Source organism: Salmo salar, chromosome 09 (assembly GCF_965601325.2).
Source record: "Salmo salar chromosome 09, fSalSal1, whole genome shotgun sequence".
Taxonomy (NCBI): Eukaryota; Metazoa; Chordata; class Actinopteri; order Salmoniformes; family Salmonidae; genus Salmo; species Salmo salar.
Genome location: NC_138299.1, coordinates 133,130,535 through 133,158,483, shown reverse-complemented (window position 1 = coordinate 133,158,483; position 27,949 = coordinate 133,130,535). Strand labels below are relative to the sequence as shown.

Sequence of the window (27,949 nt, the reverse complement as noted above, 5' to 3'; positions counted from 1 at the left end):
CTTCCAGCTGAGCCACCACTGTCCATCACCAGTAAGTTTGACTGCAGACATGATCCTAAGTACAATGGCAGTCAGTATCTCAGGTGTGTCCTTGCTAGAAGACAGTGCTATTCACAAAATACATGATCACTGCACTCACAAAAACAGACAACCAAACAAGGGCAAATACTTATAAAATGTCAATCTTTATTTAAACCCAAACTACAGTCTCCACAACATAGCAAATGGGTAACAGAATGCTAGCATAAAAAACACAGGACATACCAATTCCATTTTCAATTACAGTTCAGTTTCTATGGGAGAAAAGTGTATTAATGATTAACTACCAATTTAAAGAAATGCCACAAATACATTTTACAGCTATATCAACTACTAGACTGACGAGACACAAATACCAGTACAAATTAGCAGCAATGTGTCAAAAGGAAAGCCATAAATGAAATGCATTAGAATTCACATTCTGAAGCCTTATTGGAGAGCTCTAATGGGAGGCCAACCAATTCAAAAAGACAATTTAGCAGAAAACCCAGAAAAATTGACATTGTGTCCTAAAAAAGGTGGTCCTAGGCTTACATACATACAAATTCCAACATCTTCAGGCCATCCCTATCAGTTGGTACACTTGGTCCATCACAGTTATGGAGACCACCATAGATGTACCTCGATTCCCCTCCTTCAGGGAGAAGTAGTTATATTCATAACTTCACGACTGGCTGGCCCAAATTGTTTGACTGTACTAGACAGGGCCGCATAAGGATGTCCATGTCATAGAATATCTACAATAGAGAGGTAATCCTCTCATCTCTGAGCAGAGCGCCAGTCTCAACCGTACATGTCCTCTCTGTCTGCGTTGTAGATCTCTCCCTCCTGCAGGGAGGCGAAGTTGAGGAAGTGAGAGGGGCGATGGACCTCGTGGTAGAACTCCTTGGGGTTGGACAGCTGCAGGTCATACTTCATGTTGGGGTCGTGGCGGACACCTGAAAGAGGAGGATGTATAATTGAGATACTTTTGGTAATGTAGTGTATGTGGACAACCCTTCAAATTAGTGGATTTGGCTATTTTTCAGCCACAGCATTTACTGACAGGTGCATAAAATCGAGCAAATAGTCATGCAATCTACACAGACAAACATTGGCAGTAGAATGGCCTGTACTGAAGAGCATAGGATGCTAGTTCGTCAAATGTTTGCCTTGCTTGAGTTGCCCTGGTCACCTGCAAGTGCTGTTATTGTGAAGAGGAAACATCTAATAGCAACAACGGCTCAGCAGCGAAGTCACAAACTCACAGAACGGGACCGCCAAGTGCTGAAGCATGTAAAAATCATCTGTCCTCAGTTGCAACACTCCCTACCGAGTTCCAAACTGCCTCTGGAAGCAACGTCAGCACAATAACGGTTTGTCGGGAGCTTCATGAAATGGGTTTCCATGGCCGATCAGCCATACACAAGCCTAAGATCACCATGCGCAATGCCAAGCATCGGCTGGAGTGGCGTAAAGCTCGCTGTCATTGGACTCTGGAAACGCTTTCTCTGGAGTGCTGAATCCCACTTTACCATCTGGCAGACGAATCTGGGTCAGGAGAACGCAACCTGCCCCAATGCATAGTGCCAACTGTAAAGTTTGGTGGAGTAGGAATAATGGTCTGTGGCCCTTTTTAATGGTTTGTGGCCCTTTTTCATGGTTCGCGCTAGGCCCCTTAACTCAACTGAAGGGGAATGATAACACTACAGCATAATGACATTCTAGATTATTCTGTGCTTCCAACTTTGTGGTAGGCCCTTTCTTGTTTCAGCATGACAATGCCCCCGTGCACCAAGCGAGGGCCATACAGAACGCCGACTGCGAGCCAGGCCTAATCGCCCAACATCAGTGCCCGAACTCACTAATGCTCTTGTGGCTGAATGGAAGCAAGTCCCCGCAGTAATGTTCCAACATCTAGTGGAAAGTCTTCCCAGAAGAGTGGAGGCTGTTATAACAGCAAAGGGGGGACCAACTCCATATTAATGCCCATTATTTTGGAATGAGATGTAAGATGAGCAGGTGTCCACATACTTTTGGCCATGTAGTGTATGTTGACAAACACACTGCAAGCACGTGATTGTAAAAATGCTTAATTTTCCTAATATGTTTATTTCACTGATGTTGAATTTAATGGTTTCAAATACACTGAGATTTGAAGACACTGATGGTTCGCCATTAAACAAGATTCTCTATTTAGCACGCGTTTTAGTCTGGGGATAGATTTTAATATGTGTCTGCGAAATCCGCCCTGCAAGCAGTGTAGTCTTAGCAGAGAATCCCGTGTTCTATGCACTACTCACCCATGAAGTTGTAGTTCCAGGAAACCTGTCCAGGCACCATGAAGAAGCCCAGGAAGCGGTCAGACAGAAGCATCTGAACCCTCTCATAGTGGGAGGGCAGGTAGCCCTTGGGGTTGTTGCCCTTGTCTGTGTTCTGTCTGCCCCACTCGTACCCACTGGGAGTCAGCTTGTAGGCCGTCAGAGTGCATGAGCCAGGAGTGAAACTGGAAATGAATAAATATACATGATGCAACTAGAATGTTAAGAAGAGATGCATGTATAGGTGGACTTGATCAATGTTTACAAATGTGGTTGGGACGGTGAACTAGACTTGTGCCTTAGCGCAACAGGCTAACCCAGTCTAGTGACGAGTAGACTGCCTGGATTCAAACCCAGACAGTCACACCAACCAACATACAATGCCCTCTATCATGAAGTAAAACCTTTTTCAAATTAGCTGCTACAGTTGAAGTGGGAAGTTTACATACACCTTAGCCAAATACATTTAAACTCAGTTTTTCACAATTCCTGACATTTAATCCTAGTAAAAATTCCCTGTCTTAGGTCAGTTAGGATCACCACTTTATTTTAAGAATGTGAAATGTCAGAATAATAGTAGAGTGATTTATTTCAGCTTTTATTTCTTTCATCGCATTCCCAGTGGGTCAGAAGTTTACATACACTCAATTAGTATTTGGTAGCATTGCCTTAAAATTGTTCAACTTGGGTCAAACGTTCCGGGTAGCCTTCCACAAGCTTCCCACAATAAGTTGAGTGAATTTTGGCCCATTCCTTCTGACAGAGCTGGTGTAACTGAGTCAGGTTTGTAGGCCTCCTTGCTCGCACACGCACTTACAGTTCTGCCCACACATTTTCTATAGAATTGAGGTCAGGGCTTTGTGATGGCCACTCCAATACCTTGACTTTGTTGTCCTTAAGCCATTTTGACACAACTTTGGAAGTATGCTTGGGGTCATTGTCCATTTGGAAGACCCATTTGCGACCAAACTTTAACTTCCTGACTGATGTCTTGAGATGTTGCTTCAATATATCAACAATTTTCCTTCCTCATGATGCCATCTATTTTGTGAAGTGCACCAGTCCCTCCTGCAGCAAAGCACCCCCACAACATGATGCTGCCACCGCCAAGCCCCCCCCCCCTTTCCTCCAAACATAACGATGGTCATTATGGCCAAACAGTTCTATTTTTGTTTCATCAGACCAGAGGACATTACTCCAAAAAGTACCATCTTTGTCCCCATGTGCAGTTGCAAACTGTAATATTGCTTTTTTATGGTGGTTTTGGAGTAGTGGCTTCTTCCTTACTGAGCCCCCTTTTAGGTTATGTTGATATAGGACCAGTTTTACTGTGGATATAGATACTTTTGTACCCGTTTCCTCCAGAATCTTCACAAGGTCCTTTGCTGTTGTTCTGGAATTGATTTGCACTTTTTGCACCAAAGTACGTTCATCTCTAGGAGACAGAACGCGTCTCCTTCCTGAGTGGTATGTCGGCTGCGTGGTCCCATGGTGTTTATACTTGCGTACTATTGTTTGTACAGATGGACGTGGTACCTTCAGTCGTTTGGAAATTGCTCCCAAGGATGAACCAGACTTGTGGAGGTCTACAATTTTTTTTTCTCTGAGGTCTTAGCTGATTTCTTTTGATTTTCCAATGATGTCAAGCAAATATGCACTGAGTTTGAAGGTAGGCCTTGAAATACATCCACAGGTACACCGCCAATTGACTCAAATGATGTCAATTAGCCTATCAGAAGCTTCTAAAGCTATGACATAATTTTCTGGGATTTTCCAAGCTGTTTAAAGGCACAGTCAACTTAGTGTATGTAAACTTCTGACCCACTGGAATTGTGATACAGTGAAATAATCTGTCTGTAAACAATTGTTGGAAAAATTACTTGTGTCATGCACAAAGTAGAAGTCCTAACCGACTTGCCAAAACTACAGTTTGTTAACAAGAAATTTGTGGAGTGGTTGAAAAACAAGTTTTAATGACTCCAACCTAAGTGTATGTAAACTTCCGAATTCAACTGTATATGCAAACTCACTGCTGGTAAGTGTAAAGAAAAAAGCAAGTACAACAATCTGGCCTACCTGCAGGTGATGATGATGGTCTTCTCTCCGTCCCAGGCGGGGTTGTCAGCCATGATCTTGGCGTGGCTGGTAACGTCCTGGGGGGAGAGCTGGGGAGACTCGTTGGGCTGGGTGTGGATCCAACCCAGGGGCTCCATCTCCTGTAGGGGGAATACAGGGTAGAGAAGAGGTGAGACACAGGGGAAGTAGAGAGGTGTGTGTGTGTGTTCTGCCCTCATCAGGAACTCAACACTTCCAATTTCAAAGGCTACGGCATACATAAAAACACAAGGAAAATGAGTAATGGTCCATGGTTTATCACTTCCAAAGTCTGAGACGTGATCCAGTAAACAGCATGCATTACATGGAATCAAATCGTGTTATATGCATGTGTGTCCCTGTGTGTGTACTTATCCCCAAAGTCTGTACCTTGAGGTACTCGTGACCAGGCAGCTGATTGGGTAGGTGGACGGTCTGATGAGTTCCCCACTGGGGTACCATAACGATACACCTGATCTCCTTCACCTGGGGGTTGTCAGGGGGACTGGTGCCGTACAGGTAACCTGCAATCTGAAGACAGAGGGGATGTACACGTCAGCAACACACATTCAGATTTACAGATATATAAGACATCTGTTCCAGGAGCACTTCATTCATATAAGAGGATTACAATAATAATGGGATGTTGATAGATATGAAGGTAAAGTGATTTGACTGTTTTAGCATCATGGTAGGACTTTTATCACAAGGGTCACAAGCAGAGACAACTGGGAGAAGTTTACTTTGATACAAACAGGATAAACCGTAGGCTACTGACCTGGGCTCGCAGGTCTGAGATGCAGATGAACTTCTTGAGGACGTTCTTGGGCAGGATGTAGGTGTAGCCTGTCTCCTTGATGTCATCAGACGACACGTAGATGTGGTTGGTCCTCAGGTGCAGGTTGGCAGCAGAGATGGCCCTGCAGGAGGACAAGGAAGAACCACGTTAGGACTTTCAGACAAGACAATAGAAACAGAAAATAATTCTTAAAAAGGTCAAGTTATCAAATAGCATTATAGACGCTCTAACTTCTGAAGCTATGGCCTTGATTTTACAACTCCCGCTTTGAGGACTAACTATAATATAACAGTCATAAAGCTCCATGAAAGTTTATTACATTTCTTTGTCAGCACCATGTGTGAGTGGAAGGATATATAAACCTAATTCCAATGTCACAATCATATCACCGTAATATTATTGTAAAAATATAGGGAAACTACAACATTTAAAATGCAAATAGTCTCCCCCTACATACCTGACTCTCCATTCTGTCTTGGAGGAGAAGGTCTGTGTCTCGTAGTTGGAGGTTGTTGAGGTGATGATCTCGTCTCCGTGTTTGTTGACTGTGCGTGTCTGCGTGGCGGTGAGCTGGGACTGCTCCTTGGTCTGCTTCTCGATCTCAGCGATCTGCTGGCGCTGCTGGGATGGAGCAGAGATCTCCATGCCCAGGATGATGTCCCGGATCTCAGACTGGGTCAGAGACGCCACGTTCACGCTGGAGAGGACAGAGTTGAAGTCATATGGCTGAGAGAAGTTTGGGAATGAAATAAATGCTCGCTTGCAGTGGGAATCCCAGATGCTACTTGATTCCACAAAAATAGTCCTACGCATTTTTGCATTAGCTTATTGAGATTGTTAAGAGTTTTCTTTGAGAGGTGTTCTGATCTCTCATAATGGCAAATGGAAGTTAATATACGTATGACAGCATTATGAAGCTTCATGAAAGCTTTACGAAGGCCACCAAAGCCATTACAGACACTCACTTGTTCTTCTTTCCATAGTCGGCCAGGATGAGGTCTTTGAGCTGCACCTCCACCTTGATCCACTCCTCGTCGGTCAGCGTGGGCCAGATGTGGTGAGGCTCTGTGATGGTGGTCTTATCAGGCTTCAGGATCACCTTGGCACGGTCGTTGTTCACATGGAGCGCCCTTAGGATCAGGATGAGACGGGAGAATGCCTAGAGACAGGAAACAGAGCCATACAGACACTGGTTAAACAGGGCAGACACACACAGCTCCCCCAATAAACGTTTTGCAGTCTAGAAGAGCTTCTAGAATGAGAAACAGGACTAGACAATGATGCCATAAATATCAACATTCTTCAAGAAGCTGGCTCCTGTGTATACTTTTTTTTACATTGACCCCTATCGGCTACAATTGGTAGAAATCTCTGTTAAATCGTTTTTAGTCTCATTCCAGTATTATCGGTCACAGGAAGTGAACTGCCACTCACGGTCTGGGAGGAGAGTGCCTTGAATCAGTCATTCTACCAATACCACCACCATCTTGCTTAAGTCTCATTCTAAACTCAGCAAAAAAAGAAAATGTCCTCTCACTGTCAACTGCGTTTATTTTCAGAAAACTTTGTGTGTATTTGATAGAGACAAACTGAACAAGTTCCACAGACATCTGGCTAACAGAAATTGAATAATGTGTCCCTGAACAAAGGTAGGGGTAAAAATCAAAAGTAACAGTCAGTATCTGGTGTGGCAACCAGCTGCATTAAGTACTGCAGTGCATCTCCTCCTCATGGACTGCACCAGATTTGCCAGTTCTTGCTGTAAGATGTTATCCCACTCTTCCACCAAGGCACCTGCAAGTTCCCGTACATTTCTGGGGGGAATGGCCCTAGCCCTCACCATCCGATCCAACAGGTCCCAGACGTGCTCAATGGGATTGAGATCCGGGCTCTTCGCTGGCATGGCAGAACACTGACATTCCTGTCTTGCAGGAAATCACGCACAGAACGAGCAGTATGGCTGGTGGAATTGTCATGCTGGAGGGTCATGTCAGGATGAGCCTGCAGGAAGGGTACCACATGAGGGAGGAGGATGTCTTCCCTGTAACACACAGCGTTGAGATTGCCTGCAATGACAACAAGCTCAGTCCGATGATGCTGTGACACACCGCCCCAGACCATGACGGACCCTTCACCACCAAATCGATCCCGCTCCAGAGTACAGGCCTCGGTGTAACGCTCATTCCTTCGATGATAAACGCAAATCCGACCATCACCCCTGGTGAGACAAAACCGCGACTCGTCAGTGAAGAGCACTTTTTGCCAGTCCTGTCTGGTCCAGCGACGGTGGGTTTGTGCCCATAGGCGACGTTGTTGTCGGTGATGTCTGGTGAGGACCTGCCTTACAACAGGCCTACAAGCCCTCAGTCCAGCCTCTCTCAGCCTATGCGGACAGTCTGAGCATTGGAGGGATTGTGCGTTCCTGGTGTGTGGCTCAGTTGCTAGAGTATGGTGTTTGCAACGCCAGGGTTGTGGGTTCGATTCCCACGGGGGACCAGTACGGAGAAAAAAAAATGTATGAAATGTATGCATTCACTACTGTAAGTCGCTCTGGATAAGAGCGTCTGCTAAAATGACTAAAATGTAAAATGTAACTCGGGCAGTTGTTGTTGCCATCCTGTACCTGTCCCGCAGGTGTGATGTTCAGATGTACCGATCCTGTGCAGGTGTTGTTACACGTGGACTGCCACTGCGATCACGATCAGCTGTCCGTCCTGTCTCCCTGTAGCACTGTCTTAGGCGTCTCACAGTACGGACATTGCAATTTATTGCCCTGGCCACATCTGCAGTCCTCATGCCTCCTTGCAGCATGCCTAAGGCATGTTCACGCAGGTGAGCAGGGACCCTGGGCATGGTTCTTCTCGTGTTTTTCAGAGTCAGTAGAAAGGCCTCTTTAGTGTCCTAAGTTTTCATAACTGTGACCTTAATTGCCTACCGTCTGTAAGCTGTTAGTGTCTTAAAGACCGTTCCACAGGTGCATGTTCATTAATTGTTTATGGTTCATTGAACAAGCATGGGAATCAGTGTTTAAACCCTTTACAATGAAGATCTGTGAAGTTACTTGAATGTTTACGATTTATCTTTGAAAGACAGGGTTCTGAAAAGGGGACTTTTCTTTTTATGCTGAGTTTAGTACAAAAAGAGTAGAAAGTAGACTCACGGTGTAGGAGGAGATGGTCTTGAGCCAGTCGTCGTACAGGTTGAAGAGGACCATCTGAGGCTCGGTGGCCTTCAGGATTAGGTCTCCAAACTTCTCCACCTTCAGACAGGCCTGGAAGGGCAGCTGCAGCTCAGAGCCCTTGATCACGATGTTGGGGAAGTCCAGCAAGTGGACCTGGGAGGAGGAAGGGATAAAAATAAAAATGGTCCACATTGGTCATCTCAAGTCTTTCAATATTAATAATGTCAAATCGTATCAAAACACATCACTGATCATCACAATAGTTAATATTTATAATCTCAGTCAAGTTCAACTGAGTCCTCTTCATCTCTACTGATGTGTAAATTGGGCAGATTAATGCTATGTCTACATCAATGAGGTGGAGTGTGAAGCGCAATCGATGTGATTGTGAGTTATGGGGTCTCACCTCGAGGGGATCCAGCATGCCCTTCCTGGTGACAATGATCTGTTTGGGCTGCTCCTCCACAGGGAGGGAACGAATAAGAGCAGCCACCTCCTCAGCTGTCTTCCACTTAGCCAGCTATAAAGGGAGAGGGAACAGAGGAAGGAAAGGAAAGAAAGAGGGAAGGGAACAAGGTGAGGACATTTTATTTATTAGATTGTTTATTTAACTAGGCAAGTCAGCTAAGAACAAATTCTTATTTACAATGACGGCCTACCCCGGCCAAACCCTGACGACGCTGGGCCAATTGTGTGACACCCTATGGGACTCCCAGTCACGGCCGGTTGTGATACAGCCTGAAATTGAACCAGGGTCTGTAGTAACGCCTCTAACACTGAGATGTAGTGCCTTAGACCCCAATGAGCATAACTAGCCTTCCATGCATATTTGTTTTGCTCCATTCCAGAGAGTTTTATTGCCATGTGCATTGCTAAAGAGAGTGACAGGTCTTTTTCATTTGAAGACGTACCTGTCCCAGACGTTTCTGTCCGGCCCACACAGAGGTGTGGATGATCTTGAGGAAGAGCTGGCCTGTCCTGGGGTTGAAGATGAAGATGGCTCCGTTGATGGGCTTGGTGGTCAAGTTACCCTCAAACGTCTGCAAGGACAGAGCAGGAGTATTTAAAGGACTGAAGACAGAGGATGCTGAACACCGAGACTAGCTATCTAACAGTAGATCTTTTCACAAATGTTTAATTGTCTGAAAATGTTTCACTCTGCATGAAAAGCTATTTTAGAGGTACACTGTTGTGCCAGACAGAATCCAACCCATATAACTGGAATCCCTAGAACATTGACACCAATCTCAGAATGTCTGACTTCTCACTCACCTTGTGGATGGTGACACGGTAGACGTTAGTGTCGTCCACAAACCAGATGATCTGATTGGAGAAGAGCTCTCCGTAGTTCTGGGAGGACAGGTAGGGCTCAGTGGGCTCTGAGGAGTAGAGCTGCAGACCCTTACGGATGCGCTCCCTCAGGACGTACAGAGCAGGGTTGGCCTTCATGATCTTAGCCATGGCCTGCTGGATCAGAGGCTTGCCTCCCGGGAACCAGTTACCATACCCACTGGAGGGAGGAGAGAGAAAAGAGGGTGGATGATGAGTTCATATGTTATGTAACAGACGTAAACAGACACGTGTTCCATAACCCCCTTGAGTTGAGAGGGCAACGGTTGACAACCATACAAGACTACAAGCTACGCTAACAAAACGTCAGCACTTATCATGTGGACATTAGTTGAAATGCTAGAACTCATGTCAACAGGCTAGAACATTTCTCCATTACTTATCATGCAGATATTAGCAGAAATGTTAGCGTAGCTATGCTAACCTGTGGAGGTTGTAGGCCAGGTCGATGGCGATGAGCACCCCGGTGGGGGAGGGGTAGATGCTCATGTTGTCGGTGGTGTAGTCCAGGAACTTGGCTCTAGCGTAGCGCTCGATGTCGTGAGAGTCGTAGTCTCCCCAGCGAAGCTGTATGTCAATCCAGTACTTCTGGGTGGTGGTGCTGTCCATCACGTCCCTGAAGAAGAGAGAGAGGTCAAGGATTAATTAGTACTAAGAAAGAAATAAGGTCTTTATAAATTGCAAGAACTTGGCTTCTTGTCAAACTTGGATCTATTATGTCATCGAAGTTTGGAAGCCGCTTCCATTTTGAGAAGGCATATTAAAAATGGATATCTGCGAAACATCGTTCATATCCGACAAACTAAGAAAAGGCTTCAGTGTTAACGTGATACAAAGTTAAAGACTGTAGTGTCGTACTTTGAGTCAGCGAGCAGCGAGGGGCGTGAGACGTTCCACTTGTAGGAGGCGAAGAGTAGTATGTCAGCGCAGGAAGAGTTCATCTTGTAGGACTTCCTGGGGTGAATGGTTTCCTTCTGCACGGTCTCAATCTCCAGGGCATCCAACTCCTGGTCAAACACCTACATAGACAGAGGAAACTCATTATTTTATGGAAAAGTTTTTATACAATCAAAATGGACTTTTCAACCACGTTGTTTTGTGATGTTGGTAGAGAATGTCCTTGAAAAAAATGCAGTGACATTTGGTTTTTGCTGCCCAGAAAGGCAGTGAAGGAAAAGGTACACAAAACGTATCATTGGAGTTTACAGTTATGTCTCAGGGTCTTCAGACTTCCTGTGATCCCTGATTGAACCAAATACATCAAGCTGAGATATAAGCTCCTAGTAACGTGCCTGACAGAGATCCATGACGACGCTCTCGTGGATCTTCTGCCACAAATGAGCCCTGAAGATCTGGATGAGGGAGATCTTCAGGGTGGGGATCTTTCCGTGCATGAAGATCCCAGTCAGATCCAGCTGCACCTGGAAACCCACGTACACCTAGAGAGGACAGAGTACGGAGCGTGATTGTCAAGAGTAGCAAAACAACATCTGGGAAATGCATCCGTGTGCGTGTAGTCGGGTACTCACGTTGGCCCTGTTGATAGTGGGAGACCACCAGAGGGTGAAGCGACGGTTGGGGATCTGGTTCAGACCAGATCTCTGGGCGTTGGTCAGCTTCTTCCATTTCATGGACTCCTCAAAGCCACTGGCCTTCTCCCTGTGGTGAAGTGGAGATCAGGCTGGAGGTTAGCGAGGTAAAACCCCATACCTCACATCTACATTACTGATGTTATACTGTGTCTTTGAGCATGCATACCACAAATACTTTTGAAAATGTTTGAAAAGAGTGAGCAAAGCAGTCATCAATGGTGGTTACTTTGAAGAAACTCAAATATGAAACATTTTGATTTGTTGAATTTTTTTGGGTTACTACATGATTCCAAATGTGTCATTTCATAGGTTTGACGTCTTCACTATTATTCTACAATGTAGAAAACATTCTTTATAGTAAAAATAAAGAATAACCCTGGAATGAGTAGGTGTGTCTAAACTTTTCACCGGTAGTGTATGCACACGCGCAACAATAACAATTAAGTCATATAGTGAATGAGTGTGTGGTACTGACCAGAACAGACCCTCCCAGGTGGGGAAGTAGGTTCCTTTGAAGAGCGTGTGTTCCAGGATGCCCTCCACCCCTCCCAGAGCCTGGATCATGTCTGTCCTGTAGTTGTTGAGGTTCCACAACTTCCCGTCATGCCGCTGGTGGGTCCACCAGAACGGGTTCTGCTTCAGAACCTACGGGACAATCAGACAGAATAGAGTTAATGTTCTGCTTCACAACCTAGGAGACTATGAGAAAGAGCATAACATTAATGTTTGGACAAATGCTTTAGGCATTTACCAGAATTGAAATGTATTTGTAAATGTCCAAGTCCATCTTTCGTTAGAGCTCATAAAAAAATGATCTGCAGTACCCACTGGTTCCTGTCTTACCTGGTACTGTTTGAAGTCAGTGCGGACCCTCCAGCCCTTGTCGTAGGCCAGCGTGTGTCTGTCCTTCTGGAACAGGGTGTTGATACGGGGGATACCTCTGTCCCAAGAGTCCTCCAAGTCCTCCAGGGTCAGACGCCTGACAGGGACAACACATCATCAACTCTCATAGTCCTAAGCCTCTGAACCATTTGACCATCTGGTTACAGACCATGCAGCTAAATCTGGGTTTACACCCCACCAAGTGTTCTCCTTAGAAAAACCTCAAATGTTGAGTTACACATTCTGGCATGCACCAAAATGTCCATGTGGAGCCACCCGTGCAGTGTGTGATTAGGTACGCCGAGTGGAGCTTAAATCCAGCCTACGTAGGGACAAGGGGTTGGATTTGAGATAGGGCAACTGTCTTACCTGTGTAGGAGGTGTTCAGTACCTGTTCTGTGCGATAGCCTCCTGTCTCTTCAGGGCGTACTCTGCCCAGACTCTCTGGGAGTCGATGAACTCACTCTCCCAGGGCTGGATGTAGCGGTACAGGTTAGGAATCAGCTGGTCCTCCTCGTGGCTCATACCGGACCGGAAATGGGTGATGCCAACGTCAGTCTGCTTCGACCACCTGAGGGAGAGGGAGGGGGGCAGGACAAGATGGGTTAGTGGTAATATCAATCGGTAGTAGCGACATTTCAAGGAGGCAGTAATGTAGCCAGGTCTATCTTCATTAGTTAACTAGAAACGTTATATCGTTATCCAGCTCTGAGGCTTACATTTCTATCAATTCAAGGTTATCAAAGCTTGCAGCAAGTGGACTTTGGGCCATAGAAGTTCCTGTATGAGGTTAACAGTCTAGACAAATCTTAGCTTCTACATATTCTGCGTTTTGCGCTTACCTCAGATCCGACTGTGGGATGAGGACGTGTCCCATGGACAGCATGCCCAGCCCTCCCAGCTCCTTGGGGGTGTAGAAAACGACAGGGGGGAAGCGACTGGGCATCTTGGAGTTGAGGCCAATCTTGATACGGGTCTGGATCTTGTTCTCACACTTCACCAGCAGGTCCAGCAGCTCCTGGGTGTTGACCACCGCCTCGCGGAAGTACGTCATCAGCCCTATCAGAGCCGTGTTCCACTTGTTCACAATCTGACGGGAGATTCAATTATTAACATTAGTACAGTTCTCATAACTATAGACTACATTTATGAACCCAACTAATGATTCAATTCATTTTAATACATTTCTTTAGTTGGTATACTTCTATACACAATTATATTTAACTTTTGGGAACGGGGGGCAGTATTGAGTAGCTTGGATGAATAAGGTGCCCAGAGTAAACTACCTGCTGCTCAGGCCCAGAAGCTAGAATATGCATGTAATTAGTAGATTTGGATAGAATACTCTAAAGTTTCCAAAACTGTTAAAATAATGTCTGTGAGTATAACAGAACTCATATGGCAGGCAAAAACCTGAGAAAGATTTCCCACTTCCAGGTTGGATGAGGTTTGTAGTTTATTAAGCGATTGCCAATCCAATATACTGTGTCTATGGGGTCAGATTGCACTTCCTAAGACTTCCACTAGATGTCAACAGTCTTTAGAATGTTGTTTCAGGTTTCTACTGTGAAAGGGGAGTGAATAAGAGCTGTTTGAACCAGGAGTCTGGCTGAAAGCCTTGAGTTGTTTATCGTGCGCGGCCGTGAGTGCGCGCCCCGTTCCCTTTCCTTTCTAAAGACAAAGGAATTGTCCGGTTGGAATATTATTGAAGATTTATGATAAAAACATCCTAAAGATTGATTATATACATTGTTTGACATGTTTCTACGAACTATAATGTAACTTTTTTGACTTTTCGTCTGGACTTTGAATGTGCCTTATGCATTTGGATTACTGGACTAAACACGCAAACAAAAAGGAGGTATTTGGACATAAAGATGAACTTTATCGAACAAAACACACATTTATTGTCTAACATGGAGTCCTGGGAGTGCCATCCGGTTTAGATCATCAAAGGTTAGTGATTAATTTTAACGCTATTTTTGTCTTTTGTGACACCTCTCCTTCTTTGGAAAATGGCTGTATGGCTTTCTGTGGCTAGGCGTTGACCTAACATAATCACATGGTGTGCTTTTGCCGTAAAGCCTTTTTGAAATCAGACACTGTGGCTGGATTAACAAGAATTTTATCTTTGAAATTGTGTATAATACTTGTATGTTTGAGGAATTTTAATTATGAGATTTCTGTTTGAATTTGGCGCCCTGCAATTTCACTGGCTGTTGGCAAGGTGGGACGCGTCCCACATATCCCAGAGAGGTTTTAATGTGAGAAAAACAATCTCAGTGAAGAAAGGAACAGTGGTGTTTTGTAAAGGAGTTACCTTGGTGAAGGTGGTGGATCCTGAGGCCATGAGGATCTGTCGCACTCTATTGTGGAACCGCTGCATGGACTCATCATCCACACGCAGGAAACACTGGGCCGTACGCTCTTTGGTCACCTACATACAGACGGACACACAGATGGACACAGTAAGCACAGCCTTCTCACCACATTTATCCTACAGTTAAAGGGATAGTTTCCACAAAAATAGTGTTCAAGCACCTGGCAATTCATAAAACCTTAGTACAAGGGACAAAAGTGTATCAGTGTATCAGTTCCAGTCAGCCACGGTGATGAAGGTGTGACTGTATCTGGTGGTGGCTGTCATGATTGTTTAGCATGCCACTGTTCCCCTGTATCACCATGGAGACGCAGGACAGGGTCAACTGGTGTGCGTAGAAACCAAGTAACATCACCCTTCCTCAGTCCCTTCTCTCGTTTATACAAGAGTCTCCATTATGAGGCTTACATCTAATGGTTGTATAAAATGAATGAGTAAAGATGAAACAATTTGTGAAATTATGTAATGTGATTTTAGACTGTTTAATGAAGGAAACTCCAATTCCCTTTGGAGTTTAACTAAATCAGAGGACCGCCCCATGAGCACAGTTATGGTCTGGCGTCATGGGACAGGCCCGTTTCTGCTAGCCGAAGAAAACCCAGGTGGGGGTTTTATATCACCAGACCAGCTTACCTCGATAACGAGGGCTAAGGTTTGAGACCAGACCAGAACCTCTATCACAGAGGGAAATAAGGGTTTGAGTAGATTGCTGAATCTTTTAACCATCCCACGTGGTTAAACTCTTTGACTATCGATACCGAAAGAATAAGAACAAGTCTTTGATATTAATTACTAGTCTGCAGCTAGGAATTCGGTATCATTGAACGCGAAAGCCGACAACCGCCGAAACATCTATTCTATAACGACATGAATGAATGTTACTCTGAGCTATCCATTCTAACCACGGCAGAGAGAGAGAGAGAGAGAGAGAGAGAGAGAGAGAGAAAGAGAGGGAGCGGACAAACTCTCCAATAGAAACAAACTTTTCAACAGAGATCCCGAAGACACACTGAGTGTAAATATATATATATTGATTGCAATTAGTCCCGGATGAGTGAGCGTTCATGTGCAAAGGAGTAGCATTGCAATGGTTATAATTATCAACTTTGCCGTGTCTCATCTCAGTCGACCCCCTCTTCCCTTTTGTCCACCAAGCCGTGATGCTGGTTTAGCCCACTAGGGCACATTCCCCTATAATCTACTGTTTGTTATGCATTTCTGTGAATTACTTAGTTAGTATATAAAGGATTTAAGACAATTGATGTATGGATGACTCATAGTGAAGACTGGGTTCGTGCAGATAACCAACAATTTACGACGTTTGGAATGAGACTAACGTGAGGTAAATAATAATTCATAAATTCGAAGACTAATTGATCAGATATTAAAATATCTGAAAATTATCTTTGTAATCTGAATATTTTCCTTGGTGCCCCGACTTCCTAGTTAATTACAGTTACATGATTAATCAGTTTAATCGCGTAATAATAATTAGAGAGGTATTTGATAAATAAGTCTTCAGTTTTAATGATGCCAAAGATACGACATCCCTCTCACCTCGTTCTGCAGGTTCCAGACTCCGTCCTTGTGGGTGAACTCCTCGTAGCTGGTGCGACACTTGGGCAGGATGCGGCACTCGAAGCCACACATGTTGAAGAGCAGGTTAGGGTTGTCTTTGCTGTAGACGGACACAAAGCTGTTCTCCCATTGGACCGTGGTCACAGAGCGAGGCAGGCGGTTCTTAATGTCCCAGAACACAGCACGACCCCTGGACGGTTACAGACAGGGAGGGACCACTATTATTTCACAAGATGTAAGTATCGCAGGGAAAATAACACGTGCAGGTCTCACGTCAGTACATCTCACACAAGGACTGCATTATTTCCTCAGCTACTCAACTACGGTTCCATATACACTCCATGTTAAAGAACTAGCAACGGGGGGGATGACTCACAGGTTGACGTCGTGCTTCATCAGTCTCATCCTGGCGTCTCTGGGCCAGCACTTCTTGTTGTTGTAGCCCACAATGTTCTCATTGTTGGGGTCAGGGTGCTCCGTCAGGTACCTCTGGATCAGGTCCCTGGCCTCATCAGCTGAGAATCTGGAAGGAGAAACAAGGAGGACATGTCAACCACTGAGCTTCTACAGATACCTACATGGTCTAAGCTGTTAGTCTGCACCAAGTAAAACTGTGTGTGCGTGTCTTCTGCTTCTACTCAGGTATTTGATGTAGAGTCAGTTAAGGAGTACTACCTCCTATCTAAGGTGTGGTCTAATTTGTATACCTGAAAAAGATGTGTATGCGGTCAATGTATCTGCAGTAGAGGCGGATGGGGTGGGCGCTCTCTGTGGCTGTATCCTGGAAAGACAGGAAGTCATTGGGCATCTGAGGGGGTCCGGCCATCTCACTGGCCCTGTGGAGCCCCAGCACCAACAGGTCCATGACCAGGCCGTAGTACTGCACGATGAACGAGGCAAACTGCAGACCACGGATGATACCGTACGAGTTGGTGTGGTTCATGTCCTGGGATGGGAGAGAGGAAGGATATGACGTTCGGTCTATATATTCACAACTAAACAGTTAGTAGGGAAGAGTGAAGTACAAGGTATGAAATCGAACAATGCCATCGTTCAACAACAAAAACATATTCACAATGCAAATACAATATCTTCCTCATTGCTTTTGAATGAGGAAAATTGGAAACTCAATTTACTTCCTGACTTGACTGAAATGAAATTGATCTAAACCCTTCACAACAATCCCCTCCTCGAGATGGCAAGGTGTTCTCACCTTGTAGTTGATGACCACGTTGTTCTTGGCGGTCATGTAGTCAGCGATGTTGTGGTCCACGATGAGACGCAGCAGTCTGTTGAGCAGCGTCAGATCTATTTTCTCATACATCTTCTCATAGCGAGACTCCAGCATCACGTTACACTCTCCCTCCATCGTCTCCCACACATCCTGCAGGTTGTTGATGCCTGGCAACAAAACATAGGATACAAACAGAGTGTTTTTGGCCAGCATTAATGGATATATAATGAAAGCGTCTAACAGAAACAATTGAAGTGGTTGTCGATACGTTTTCCTATTATACAATATGCATTGACAGCATTGGCTTTGTGAATACACATATACAACTACTATAAGCAACACTCAACATTTTGGGACATTTGAAAGCAACGTTGTCTACCCAACATAGTCCTCACCTTGGCACCACTTGTAGACGAGGAGTGGAGGAGGCTCTGTGTCAGCCGGTTTGATCCAGGGGGGGAAGAGACGTCGTTTGTCAGCCTCATACCACAGGTACTGGTCCAGGTAGGCATCGGTGATCTTCTCCAGGGGCTCCACATCATACACAGGCACCAGGTGGCTGTACAGGTCCATGAACTCTATGCCCACCTAGAGAGGAGGGGAGAGAGGAATAGGTGATTATGTTCATAGAACAGAGATAGATTTGGGTATTGATACAGTTGTCTTTGTCAACTGAAAGTTCAAATAATCTCCATCTCGTTAGACAGAAATGGGGGGAACCTAGAGGTTAACTTGTGTTTTCAGAGTAACTTAAGTTGCTAATAAACCGATCATGAGGCAAAAAGCTTAGTGTGTATATAGAGTTGGTCCTGGGACTAACCTCCTTGAAGGCTCTCTGTGTGAGCAGGTGCCGTTTGATTCTGGACAGGGCCTCGTGAGGGTTGTCATAAGCCTGTTCTATCAGCCCCAACTCCTCTCTCTGGGACTGGTTCAGCCTGGACTTCACACTGGAAAGAGAAAACAACCACACAATCAAGTCACTGCAAGATCAAATAAATAACATACCTCAGCAGAAAGAATCTACAGGCATCTCATTACCCGATAAGCTATCCAAGGTAGCATTTAGCATTACAGTACATGTTCCCTAACAGGAGGCTACTGGGAGTTGGTGTGTTACCTGTAGGCCTCTTTGAGCCTCTCCAGGGCCAGGATGAGCAGCTTGGTGTCGTGTTTGTAGGACAGCGGGGGGAAGGGGATGGGGGAGAAGCGTCTGCTCTCCAGCCAGTGGACTGTGGTGGTGTAGATGGCCACAGCCTCCTCTGCTGTGATGTATGGACCATCCTGGGAGACACAGATGACATATTATACACACTGCTCTAAATAGATATGGCAATATGAAGTCATAGGAACCAAGTTAGCAGTTTTAAACAAATAATAACGATATCTTTAAATGATAGAAAAAGACAGGAACACAAGTGTCAGAGTATTATACTACCGACTCAGCCTGTTCTTCAGAGACTGGTGGCCCTGTTAACTCTGCTGGTTTGCTGTTGCATATCTGAATTGTCTACACTTCTCACAGCAGAGTAGGTAGTTGCACCATAGAGATAAAACTGTGTTTTACTTCCATGGTTGCATCAGCTATGCAGTTACCTAGTGCCTTCTTTCCCATAAATGAGGACCATAGTGTGCTGTATTACCTTCAGGTAGTTGTGCTGCCTCTCCTGCTCAGCCTTCAGGTACAGACGGGTCAGTCTGCCCAGGTTCTTCTTGCACACCGTCTTGTCCACGGTGGCGCCGCGCCTGATTCGCTCGCGGTTATAGTGGGCCGTGTTGGTCCACCAATCAGCTTTGGCCTTCACATACCGTAGGATCATGTTCTCGATGGGGGTGGGCAGGCCTGGGACCTGGAGGGAGGACACAGATTAGACAGAGCAAAAGCTGTCAGTACTGGATAGGTGTAAATGAAGTACATTCCAGGGAATCAAACTGCGTTTACTGCTTACAAAATTATTATTGCTGAAGACAACTGCGTTTGATGAAAGATGATATTTCTATAACATGTCACCAATAAATATTCTTAAAGCCATCATCTACTCTCCATTCCCTGAACTGCCCCTACCTTTTCGGCAGTAAAACCAAGCACACACACACCTGGAATGAAGCCCCAACATTCCTTTCCCTCTATATGCTGCCTCCTCATCCCTATACATCCCCTCTGTCATCATACCTTCCAGGGGATGTTGGCCTTCCAGCAGCGCCACGACTCAGAGAGGTGCTGCAGGATGGTTCTGGCCTTGTTCTGCTTGATGCCCTCAGGCATCATGTCCAGGATGTCATGCATCACGGCCGCACGCAGCTCTAGGTCAAAGTGGGACTCCACGCGCTGCTTCGTCACAGTCTTCGCCACGCCCTTGGAGTGACGACCTGTTGAAGGGGACATTCACGATTGGTTGATAGACTGAGAACACCATCAGTACAAGAGCTTCTCATGTGAGTAAATCAATGATCCATAGTTAATTCATCACGGTTTTCTTATCGTCACAGTTCATGTTCCTCCCTTTTCATAACCCTTCACAGGGACACATCGAAATATTGACAATTGCTCAAGGGCACAAAAGCAACTTGGCAAACAAGTACCGTAAATTCCGGACTATAAGCCGCAACTTTTTTCCCAGGCTTTGAACCCCGCGGCTTAAACAATGACGCGGCTAATATATGGATTTTTCCCGCTTTCAAATTTTTTTCTCTCCAAAAAAAAACACATTCTGTGACGTGCTCAGTTTTTTGGCGGCATGAAGCTTTCATTAGACCAATGAAATTGCCGAACGGGTTAAGGTCAAACAACTTTTTTGTTTACTGTTCAGATTAAATCGAGCGCTCTCAAACTTCCCATCATTCTGATTACGGTAGTCATTTTGTCACCCTCATCATGGCAAAGACACGGAGAAATGCATATGATGCAGCTTTCAAGTTGAAGGCGATTGATCTGGCTGTTGGAAAAGGAAATAGAGCTGCTGCACGGGAGCTTGGTCTTAATGAGTCGATGATAAGACGTTGGAAACAGCAGCATGAGGAATTGACTCAGTGCAAAAAGACAACTAAAGCTTACTGCTAATTTTTAGTTACAAGCCGTGTTTCGTTAAAGCCTATTTATTTTTGTTACAAGCCGTGTTTCGTTAAAGCCTATTTATTTTTGTTACAAGCCGTGTTTCGTTAAAGCCTGTGTAAAGTTCATTTGTTTCAATGTACCGGTAGGCACCTGCGGCTTATAGACATGTGCGGCTTATTTATGTTCAAAATATATATATTTTTTAAATTCAGTGGTTACAGGCTTATATTCCGGAAATTACGGTAGTTCATTGATGGGCCATACCGCATTAGTTGATAATGATTAATTTCACACAAACAATTCTAACATGACCTATGACAAAAGGGAAGTTAAAAAGCCTTACCTTCGAACTGCCTGGCCAGCAAGTTGCCCAGCCATCTCTCTAGCAGGGGGGTGATGCCCCTCATGAAGAACAGCCATACCCTCCATCCTGGGGCCCAGAACCCACAGCCTGGACCCTTACCCACCGGACCCTGAGAACACACAGGAAAACGCACACCTTCAACAACAAACTCAGGCTTTAGTTTTGTCCCAAAATAACCAATACATTATAGAGCAGATGTGTTACTTAGTGGTGTTTCAGACATGTTTCCTTTACTAAATCTGCAATTAAGGTAATGTTTGTGTGCATTTACATAGATCTGTCTCTGTGTGTATACTCAGTACTCACAGTGTTGAAGCGGTAGTAGATGAGGTGCTTGAGGTCCTTGCACATGCGGATCTGTCTCATCAGCTTGTACTTGTAGCGGTACATGCCAGTCAGCTGGCCCACGTGGGCAAAGATGTACTGCAGCCCGTCTGCCAACTACAGACCAAGGAGGAAGTAGGGAGAAACAATACATATTAGGAAAGACTTTAAATCATTTAATAAAAACAGGTACTTCCTGGTAACTCGAAATGACACAACGACAAGGTTATAGTTTAACAACGTTTACTATACTGTATTAGCACACTACATGGTTGCCATTGCACTCAGGCCAGGTTCATCAACGAGATTGCTGCGCAGGCGCACTAATAACAGAGTGATAGCCCCGTAATAACAGAAATATAGGGATACTTAAAACATGAATTTAGCCAAAATCAAATCATGCTATTTAAACGCCACATAAAAAAAGATTTTATTGGAGCTTTAATGTGATTCAAATGTGTGTTACTGACCTGGAAAGCATCCACGTTGCCCAGTCGGTACTGTACGTGGCTGTCCACCACCAGCTTGCTGAGACGCAGCACCTCTCTGCACAGATGGAAGGCATTCCCGAACCTGGACTTCTTACGTTCCTGAAGGGACAGACACCACGGGCGCATTCAGCATGGTACAACGTTGTGGAACTCGTTTAGATAGAACTGCCATGAATAGAGCTGGCATGATTCCTTATTCTACATGTCAGAGGCATGTTCGTTCTATATATCATATTTCTATCTCCAACATTCGACAAAGTTTGCCAACTGAACGTGGCCCCGAAAACCCCTAAACTGTTAACTCAGTGCAGGTTAGATAAAATATGCTTGCAATGTAGCATGACACAAGCACCCCTTGATATTGAGCTACTACAGATTAGGATTTAGTTATGCAACTTAGACATCTAAGTAAGAAGGGCCGCGGTAAGCCAGGGCAAGGGGATATTTTTGGACCAGACTTGGGTCTACTTTGCTCTGTCTTGCACCTTTTTACATCAGCTGGCATCTAGCTTGACTGGTTACCTTTGTGGTGAGGGTCTTGACAGGCTTGAGGTTGAAGTTGTAATCCAGGTGCAAGTAGTTGAGGTTCTTGCGGTGGATGAGCAGGTTCAGCATGTTGTAGCCCTGTCTGCACACCTGCAGGCCCACCTCCACCCAGTCCAGCTTAGTCGACTGGAAGAACTTGGTGGCTTTGAAGGAACGGAACAAGTACCTGTAGGGGAGGACAGAGGAGGCTGGTCAGGTTCTGTTGTACATTTTTCCCCCCAAAATGGTGGTGCAAATAGTACATTCCAGTTATTTTTTCGTATGAAACACCAACAAACAAACATTGCCGAAATTCATGGTTCTTACGGTAATTTGAGAACTTGAGAATCATCACTGATGCTTACCTCTTCTTCTGGGCCTTGGGTGGTCTGTGTTTGAGAGCGTTGAGTACGTAATACTTGAGCAGTTTCTGGTAAGACACACGCACCTTCACTGGCTGGCCGGCCGGGCAGTGCTCACGATACCTGATAGGGGAGGCAGTCAGGCAGACACTCACTAATTAGATTTTAATTTAGTATTAATATGCCATCTTTATTAGGTTTACAATATCAGCAGAGACAAGAGTTCACAGATAGACATGTAATGACTGAAGATGACTGCTATATGTAGGACAAGTTACTTAGTTTTATTGTATTAGAGAAATGTTTCCAATAACTTCCAATAAATTAAAAAAGGCGATAAATACTTTTATACAGCAATAACAATTCCCAGACTACATCAACATTACCAAATAATGTTCTTTGAGTGTATCCTCACCAGTTCTTGATGAGTGGGATGTCGATGGCCCGCCTGGTCCTCCCAGATCGCAGATTGAAGGGGCGTGGCGCCCAGAGCAGAGCGATTCCATTGGCTGTGTTGTCTGTGTAGAGGGGCGTCTCCTTCAGGAAGGGCTCCACGTACTCTGGAAGCTCAAACTCCTCGTCATCCTCTGGCAGAGGCTCCTGACTCTGTAGGGGTGTGAGTATGTGTGAAAGAAGTTGGGGGGGAAAGAGCGAGTGAGGGGACAGCAACTGGAGCACACACACTGCAATAGAGGTATCCACTATTAGTTGACTCTCCCATTCTCAAAATAAGTGTTTGAATGCTGATGGACTAACTGCAGCACAGGTTCAGCTCAACCAGTAACCCACCATTCAATTCTCCTTCGGTCGTTACGCACTTGCATTGGTTTGCTTGTCTTTGTAGGAGGGCTCGTAGCTAGGTAGATATACTTTGAGAAAACATTTTTGTGCCCTAGTCTAGACGGCGTTAAATGCACTGCTGGGGCAGGGTTCATTACAATTCAAGAGAACTTTGTCACCGAAGGGCAATTTGGCTGTAGTGCATTACGTATAGTACACTAAAAACAACACATACCTTGACTGAGTGTCTGTGGGAGATGGGGTTGATCAGGGGGTCAAAGTAGAACGCTGGCAAATCAGGATCCTCAGTCTTGATGAAAACCACATTGGGAGTGTGGTACCTACAGAAACACTAGTTAGCATTGGTGGCTTATCACCCAAATGTGTGCATATCAATAGGTTTCCATTTCTGGAGTCTGGGAGGTTGTTCTGGGGCCTGTATGAGATTCTCAGTAGAGGGCATCTTTCTCACCAGGTGAGGTGAACGTGGTGGGGAAGGTTGTTGTACAGGTATGGGAAGGCAATCTTGTACTCCGTCCTGATTGGCTGTCTGATGATAATCTTGTTGATGTCGTTGAACTCGTTCCAGTCTTCATCTCTGAGATGGGAGAAGATAGTTGAGGAACAGATACTTCAACAGTGAAATGCCCAAAAACCACCACATGGTAGACAGTACTAGGCTGTTACCACTAAGGGCTAACAGCCTAAAGACCCAGGCTCTTACTGGAGGTTGATGTCCCTAACTAGGGGTTCAAACTTGGGTCCCCCAGGGATGGCCATGTTGAGGGCCTTGGAGGTGAAGAAGGCCTTCAGGTCAAACAGGTAGAAATAGTTGTAGTCCACCAGGTCAGTCAGCAGCTGGTTGGCCAGACGGTACAGCGTGGACATCATGGGCAGGGTGAACTGCCAGCGCCTGTACGTGGTCCCGTTCACATACCTGGAGTTGGAGGGAAGGAGAGGAAGGCAGATTCATATAAGGACTAGAAGAAAATGTATATCCATTCCAGTCATGTTTTGTCTTGAAGAATACTTGACTGATTTCAACTTACCCAGAACTTGTGCTAAACCAACGAAGACTTGTGTTTAAATATTGTGGGTTACATTAATAGGTTTCAGGTCTTTGGTACGCTGTGATAATGTTCTGATGACCACCAGGCAATAGTTTAAACCATGCTCATTTGAAAATAAAGCAAAACGCTGTGTGCAGGTGTCCTTTCTGCATCAGGACTGTCCAGAGAGAAACCAAATGAGGTTTTGCTGTGACTCACTTGTTGGTGTCCTTAAGGGGCTGGTGTTCGTAGAGCCACTCCGCCACGGAGGAGTCCTCTTCTGCATCCAGCTCCATCTGGATGGCCTCCAGTGGCTCCACGTCCAGGATGTTATCAGCGTAGTCCAGCGGAGGTTCCTCATCGTCAAAGGGAGGGAAACGCATACGCTTGAAGTGACGACGGTCCCTTTTCTCACGGCGCATCATGATCCACATGGCGCTATGGAGAGAAGAGAGAACAAGGATCATCTAGGTGGTTTGAGACATCTATGGCTAACTAGTTTCTAACAATTCGTAGAGAGGACTTTATGGAAACTAGGCATACTTCAATTCAAAAACAGACCTCAACTGTTCCTTCACTTTAAAAATATACAAAAACAGAAATAAAAAATTGCTTGAACAGAATATTTGCCCATCTCACCCCCACTGGGCGATGTAGACAGGCTCTATGACCCAGGGGATCTCGTTGACAAAGGAAATGGCTCCGGTGATGTGGTATAGAACAGGCACGTCTCTGATCTGCTCCCAAGGCATGGGCATGTTCTCCAGTAGCTTCAGCACCGCGTGGGGCATGTACTTCAGGGCTCTGTGGAGAAGACCGCACAAAGAGGGAAGGGAAGTGGAGACAGTGAGGAAGGTGTGTGTGTTGGGAGATGGGTGAAAAGAGGAAAGGGGGGGCCATGGTTAGCAAACTACAAACTATAATTGTTTTAATTATTGTGATAGGTTCATGTTTTGCCGGTACAGCATACCACCACTTTTTATTTTGCAGGGACGCCGTACCACCGTACTTTCACCCCTGGATATCATACACATAACATTTTCCCAATTCACCAGAGTTCCATAGAGTCACTGAGAAGTTGCTTCATACCCCAGGTAGACCCTCTTGTCGTGACGGAACTTCCTGTTGGTCATGTCACCGTGGTCCCTGATGATCTTACGGACATGCTCAGGTGGCATGTCTTCCTTCTGGGCGTCAACAAACCCAAACTTCCTCTTCTCAGAGTAGCGCTTCGCCTGCAACTGCTGCCATTTTCTGGCTGTTGTATTGTGAAAATAACAATAATAGTTGAATTATAGTTTCATGCAATGTAATTTTCTATTTCATGAATTGAATAACAACCCCATGGAAATCATTGGCAAAGGGGCAATGAAATGTTATGTGTTTTGGTAGATGACAGACACATGAGACCAGTCCAATAGCTGTACATTAGATAAAACACATTGATCAAACGATCCCCTTGAGCTGAACCCACCTTTCTCTTGCAGTTTTTCCTCAGACATGTAATCTGGAACCTGGGCTGGGGGATGGATACCTGGGGGCATTCCACCAGGTACCCCTCTATAAGGGAATGCAGCTGCCATTGCGGCTCACAACTAGAAAGATTTATAATTTAAAATACTAATAAAAAGGGTCAAACAAGAATCATGTATTATTAGTTAGGTAGTACTTCAGCAAGGAACATATACCATGAGTGTCAATAACAAGTAATGCATTAGCTTTCTGTGCTCAATTCATCATGAAATGTTTCGATTTACCAACACGTTTACAATGGCTGCTGCTTTCTGGTAAATATAAATAAACTAAATCAACTGTGAGTAATTTTCAATATAGATCAATATTTCATTATTTTAGCTAGTAGGTGAAATCTTGAGCAGTGCAAAGTCTGGAAAGCTAGCTAGGTCGCTGGCTAACTAACTTAATTGGCGGATGTTTTATAACGTTAGCTGTAGCACGCATACAAATTCAAGTGTGTCGTTAGCGCACACACAATGGGGAAAAGCACAGGTGGGCAAATTAGTTAACCAATCGAGTAATACAATTCTAACCTATCATACGTGATTTGATTTAGCCAACTAACGTTAGTTGGCTAGTAGTTATTAGTTGGGCAACAACTTTTTTTTGTGAAGGCCCAGAATGAAAGTGCTAACGTTAGTCTGCTAATGCTAACCAGATCAATTGCACAACCAGAGGACCTGGCAAAACGTACCTCGTCCAGGGCAACTGCTTCGTATTGGAAATAGCCTCGGTTTGCATACGATTATAACAACATCTCTCGGTAAAAATGATATGAACTTTTCCCTGCTTTTCACGATTGTGTTGATTAGCCTTCCTCCTGCCCAAAGCACGCAGTGTAAACGACACCGCACGTTGCCCGCACTTCCCTTGAATTCACGAACGTACAGTACGCTGTTTGATGGATTTCAAACTACACAAACAAAGGGGGCTACGCAAGAATATGCACAAACGTAGAAGACAAGCGCACTAATTCAAAGTCTCCGGATGAAGAAACGGAAGTTTCGTCACTTGGACAGGATGTTTGGGTTTCAAAGTTCGACCTGTGTCTGCCTCTAAAAAAAACATAAATTTGTCAACACAAGTGCATGACAATGTCGATGTAGGTTTGTTATCAGATTACAACCATGTATGTAGCTACACTCATTGTTAAACGTAGCTAAAGTAAGACGTTGTATATCCTTAAATACCTACCATGGTACCGACACTCAGACAAGGCATGCAGCTATTCCTGTAAATCCACCATGGCTACTCCCACCTCCAGTAGTTGATCTACTAGTGTTGAAGAGACTACAGAAAGATAGGGAGAGTGTTAAATCCATCTGATTTGTTTAATAGACGTCTGGATACTGTGTATCAGGATTTTGTGACCATTTACACAGATTGTTCCAAAGATCCAAGAACAGGACATACTGGGTCAGCATTTTTGTAGTGCAGGAACGTATTACAGATCACCTGGCTGTATATACGACGGAGATGATGGCCATACTGTTGGCCTTGCAGTGGTTGGAGGAAGTCAAGCCAGACAGAGTAGTTATTTGCTGTTATTGATGTGAGGTGTTGATGAGTCTGCAGTCCTTTAGGTCATGTAGCAGACAATACCTGCTTTATGAGGCACTACAAACTCATGGCATGATTAGACAGATTGGTATACAGATCAGATTTACTTGGGTCCCAGTCCATGTGGGGGTGTAGGGGAATGAGGCAGTTGATGTACTGGCTAAACAAGCACTTAGTAGTTGGGATTTTATAGTTTCAATGAGCAAGGCAGAGGCAAAAAGCCTGATATTGACAGTGATGGTGCCACGATGGCAGGACCAGTGGAATAGAGCTACTAAGGGCAGGGATTTATTTCAAGTACAGAGGAAAGTCTGGGAGGGGAGGACGGCATGAAGGGGCAGAAGAGAGAAGGCTATTTTTACAAGGTTAAGGGTGGGACACAGCCGGTTGAATAAGACTTTAAATGGGATAGGAAATCATCCAACAGGAAAGTGTGATTATTGCCAGGAAACAGAGACAGTGGAGCATACATTGCTACAGTGTGGGCAGTATCAGAAG

General features: G+C 44.9%; 1 protein-coding gene across 1 annotated transcript; it reads right to left on the bottom strand.

Annotated features, from left to right (window-relative positions):
• Positions 1-166: 166 nt before the first annotated feature.
• Positions 167-26,837, bottom strand: prpf8 (pre-mRNA processing factor 8). Its single transcript, XM_014214438.3, has 43 exons — positions 26,586-26,837; positions 25,851-25,971; positions 25,466-25,634; positions 25,016-25,180; positions 24,596-24,814; positions 24,052-24,264; positions 23,800-23,925; positions 23,563-23,668; positions 22,963-23,153; positions 22,551-22,670; positions 22,183-22,372; positions 21,640-21,759; positions 21,152-21,286; positions 20,825-20,954; positions 19,600-19,796; positions 19,070-19,276; positions 18,547-18,710; positions 18,250-18,376; positions 17,825-18,017; positions 17,409-17,596; positions 16,903-17,141; positions 16,572-16,718; positions 16,175-16,385; positions 14,558-14,674; positions 13,080-13,327; positions 12,629-12,808; positions 12,199-12,334; positions 11,831-12,000; positions 11,293-11,422; positions 11,056-11,202; positions 10,622-10,782; positions 10,188-10,379; positions 9,686-9,923; positions 9,325-9,453; positions 8,820-8,933; positions 8,393-8,566; positions 6,198-6,391; positions 5,690-5,929; positions 5,212-5,353; positions 4,824-4,964; positions 4,416-4,555; positions 2,322-2,524; positions 167-977 (listed from the first exon to the last, which is right to left on the bottom strand). The coding sequence occupies exons 2-43, from the start codon at positions 25,957-25,959 to the stop codon at positions 823-825; spliced, it is 7,017 nt and encodes a 2,338-aa protein (XP_014069913.1). The 5' UTR covers positions 25,960-25,971; positions 26,586-26,837; the 3' UTR covers positions 167-822.
• Between the last annotated feature and the right edge of the window lie 1,112 nt (positions 26,838-27,949).

What these genes read in the sequence shown, in the direction of transcription:
- prpf8 (XM_014214438.3), bottom strand. Translation starts at nt 25,959, where the DNA reads ATGGCAGCTGCATTCCCTTATAGAGGGGTACCTGGTGGAATGCCCCCA. An exon ending in CCACTATCAACAGGGCCAAC is followed by an intron (nt 11,203 to 11,292) that starts GTGAGTACCCGA and finishes TGTCCTCTCTAG; the next exon opens with GTGTACGTGGGTTTCCAGGT. An exon ending in TCGTCATGGATCTCTGTCAG is followed by an intron (nt 10,783 to 11,055) that starts GCACGTTACTAG and finishes CTGTCTATGTAG; the next exon opens with GTGTTTGACCAGGAGTTGGA.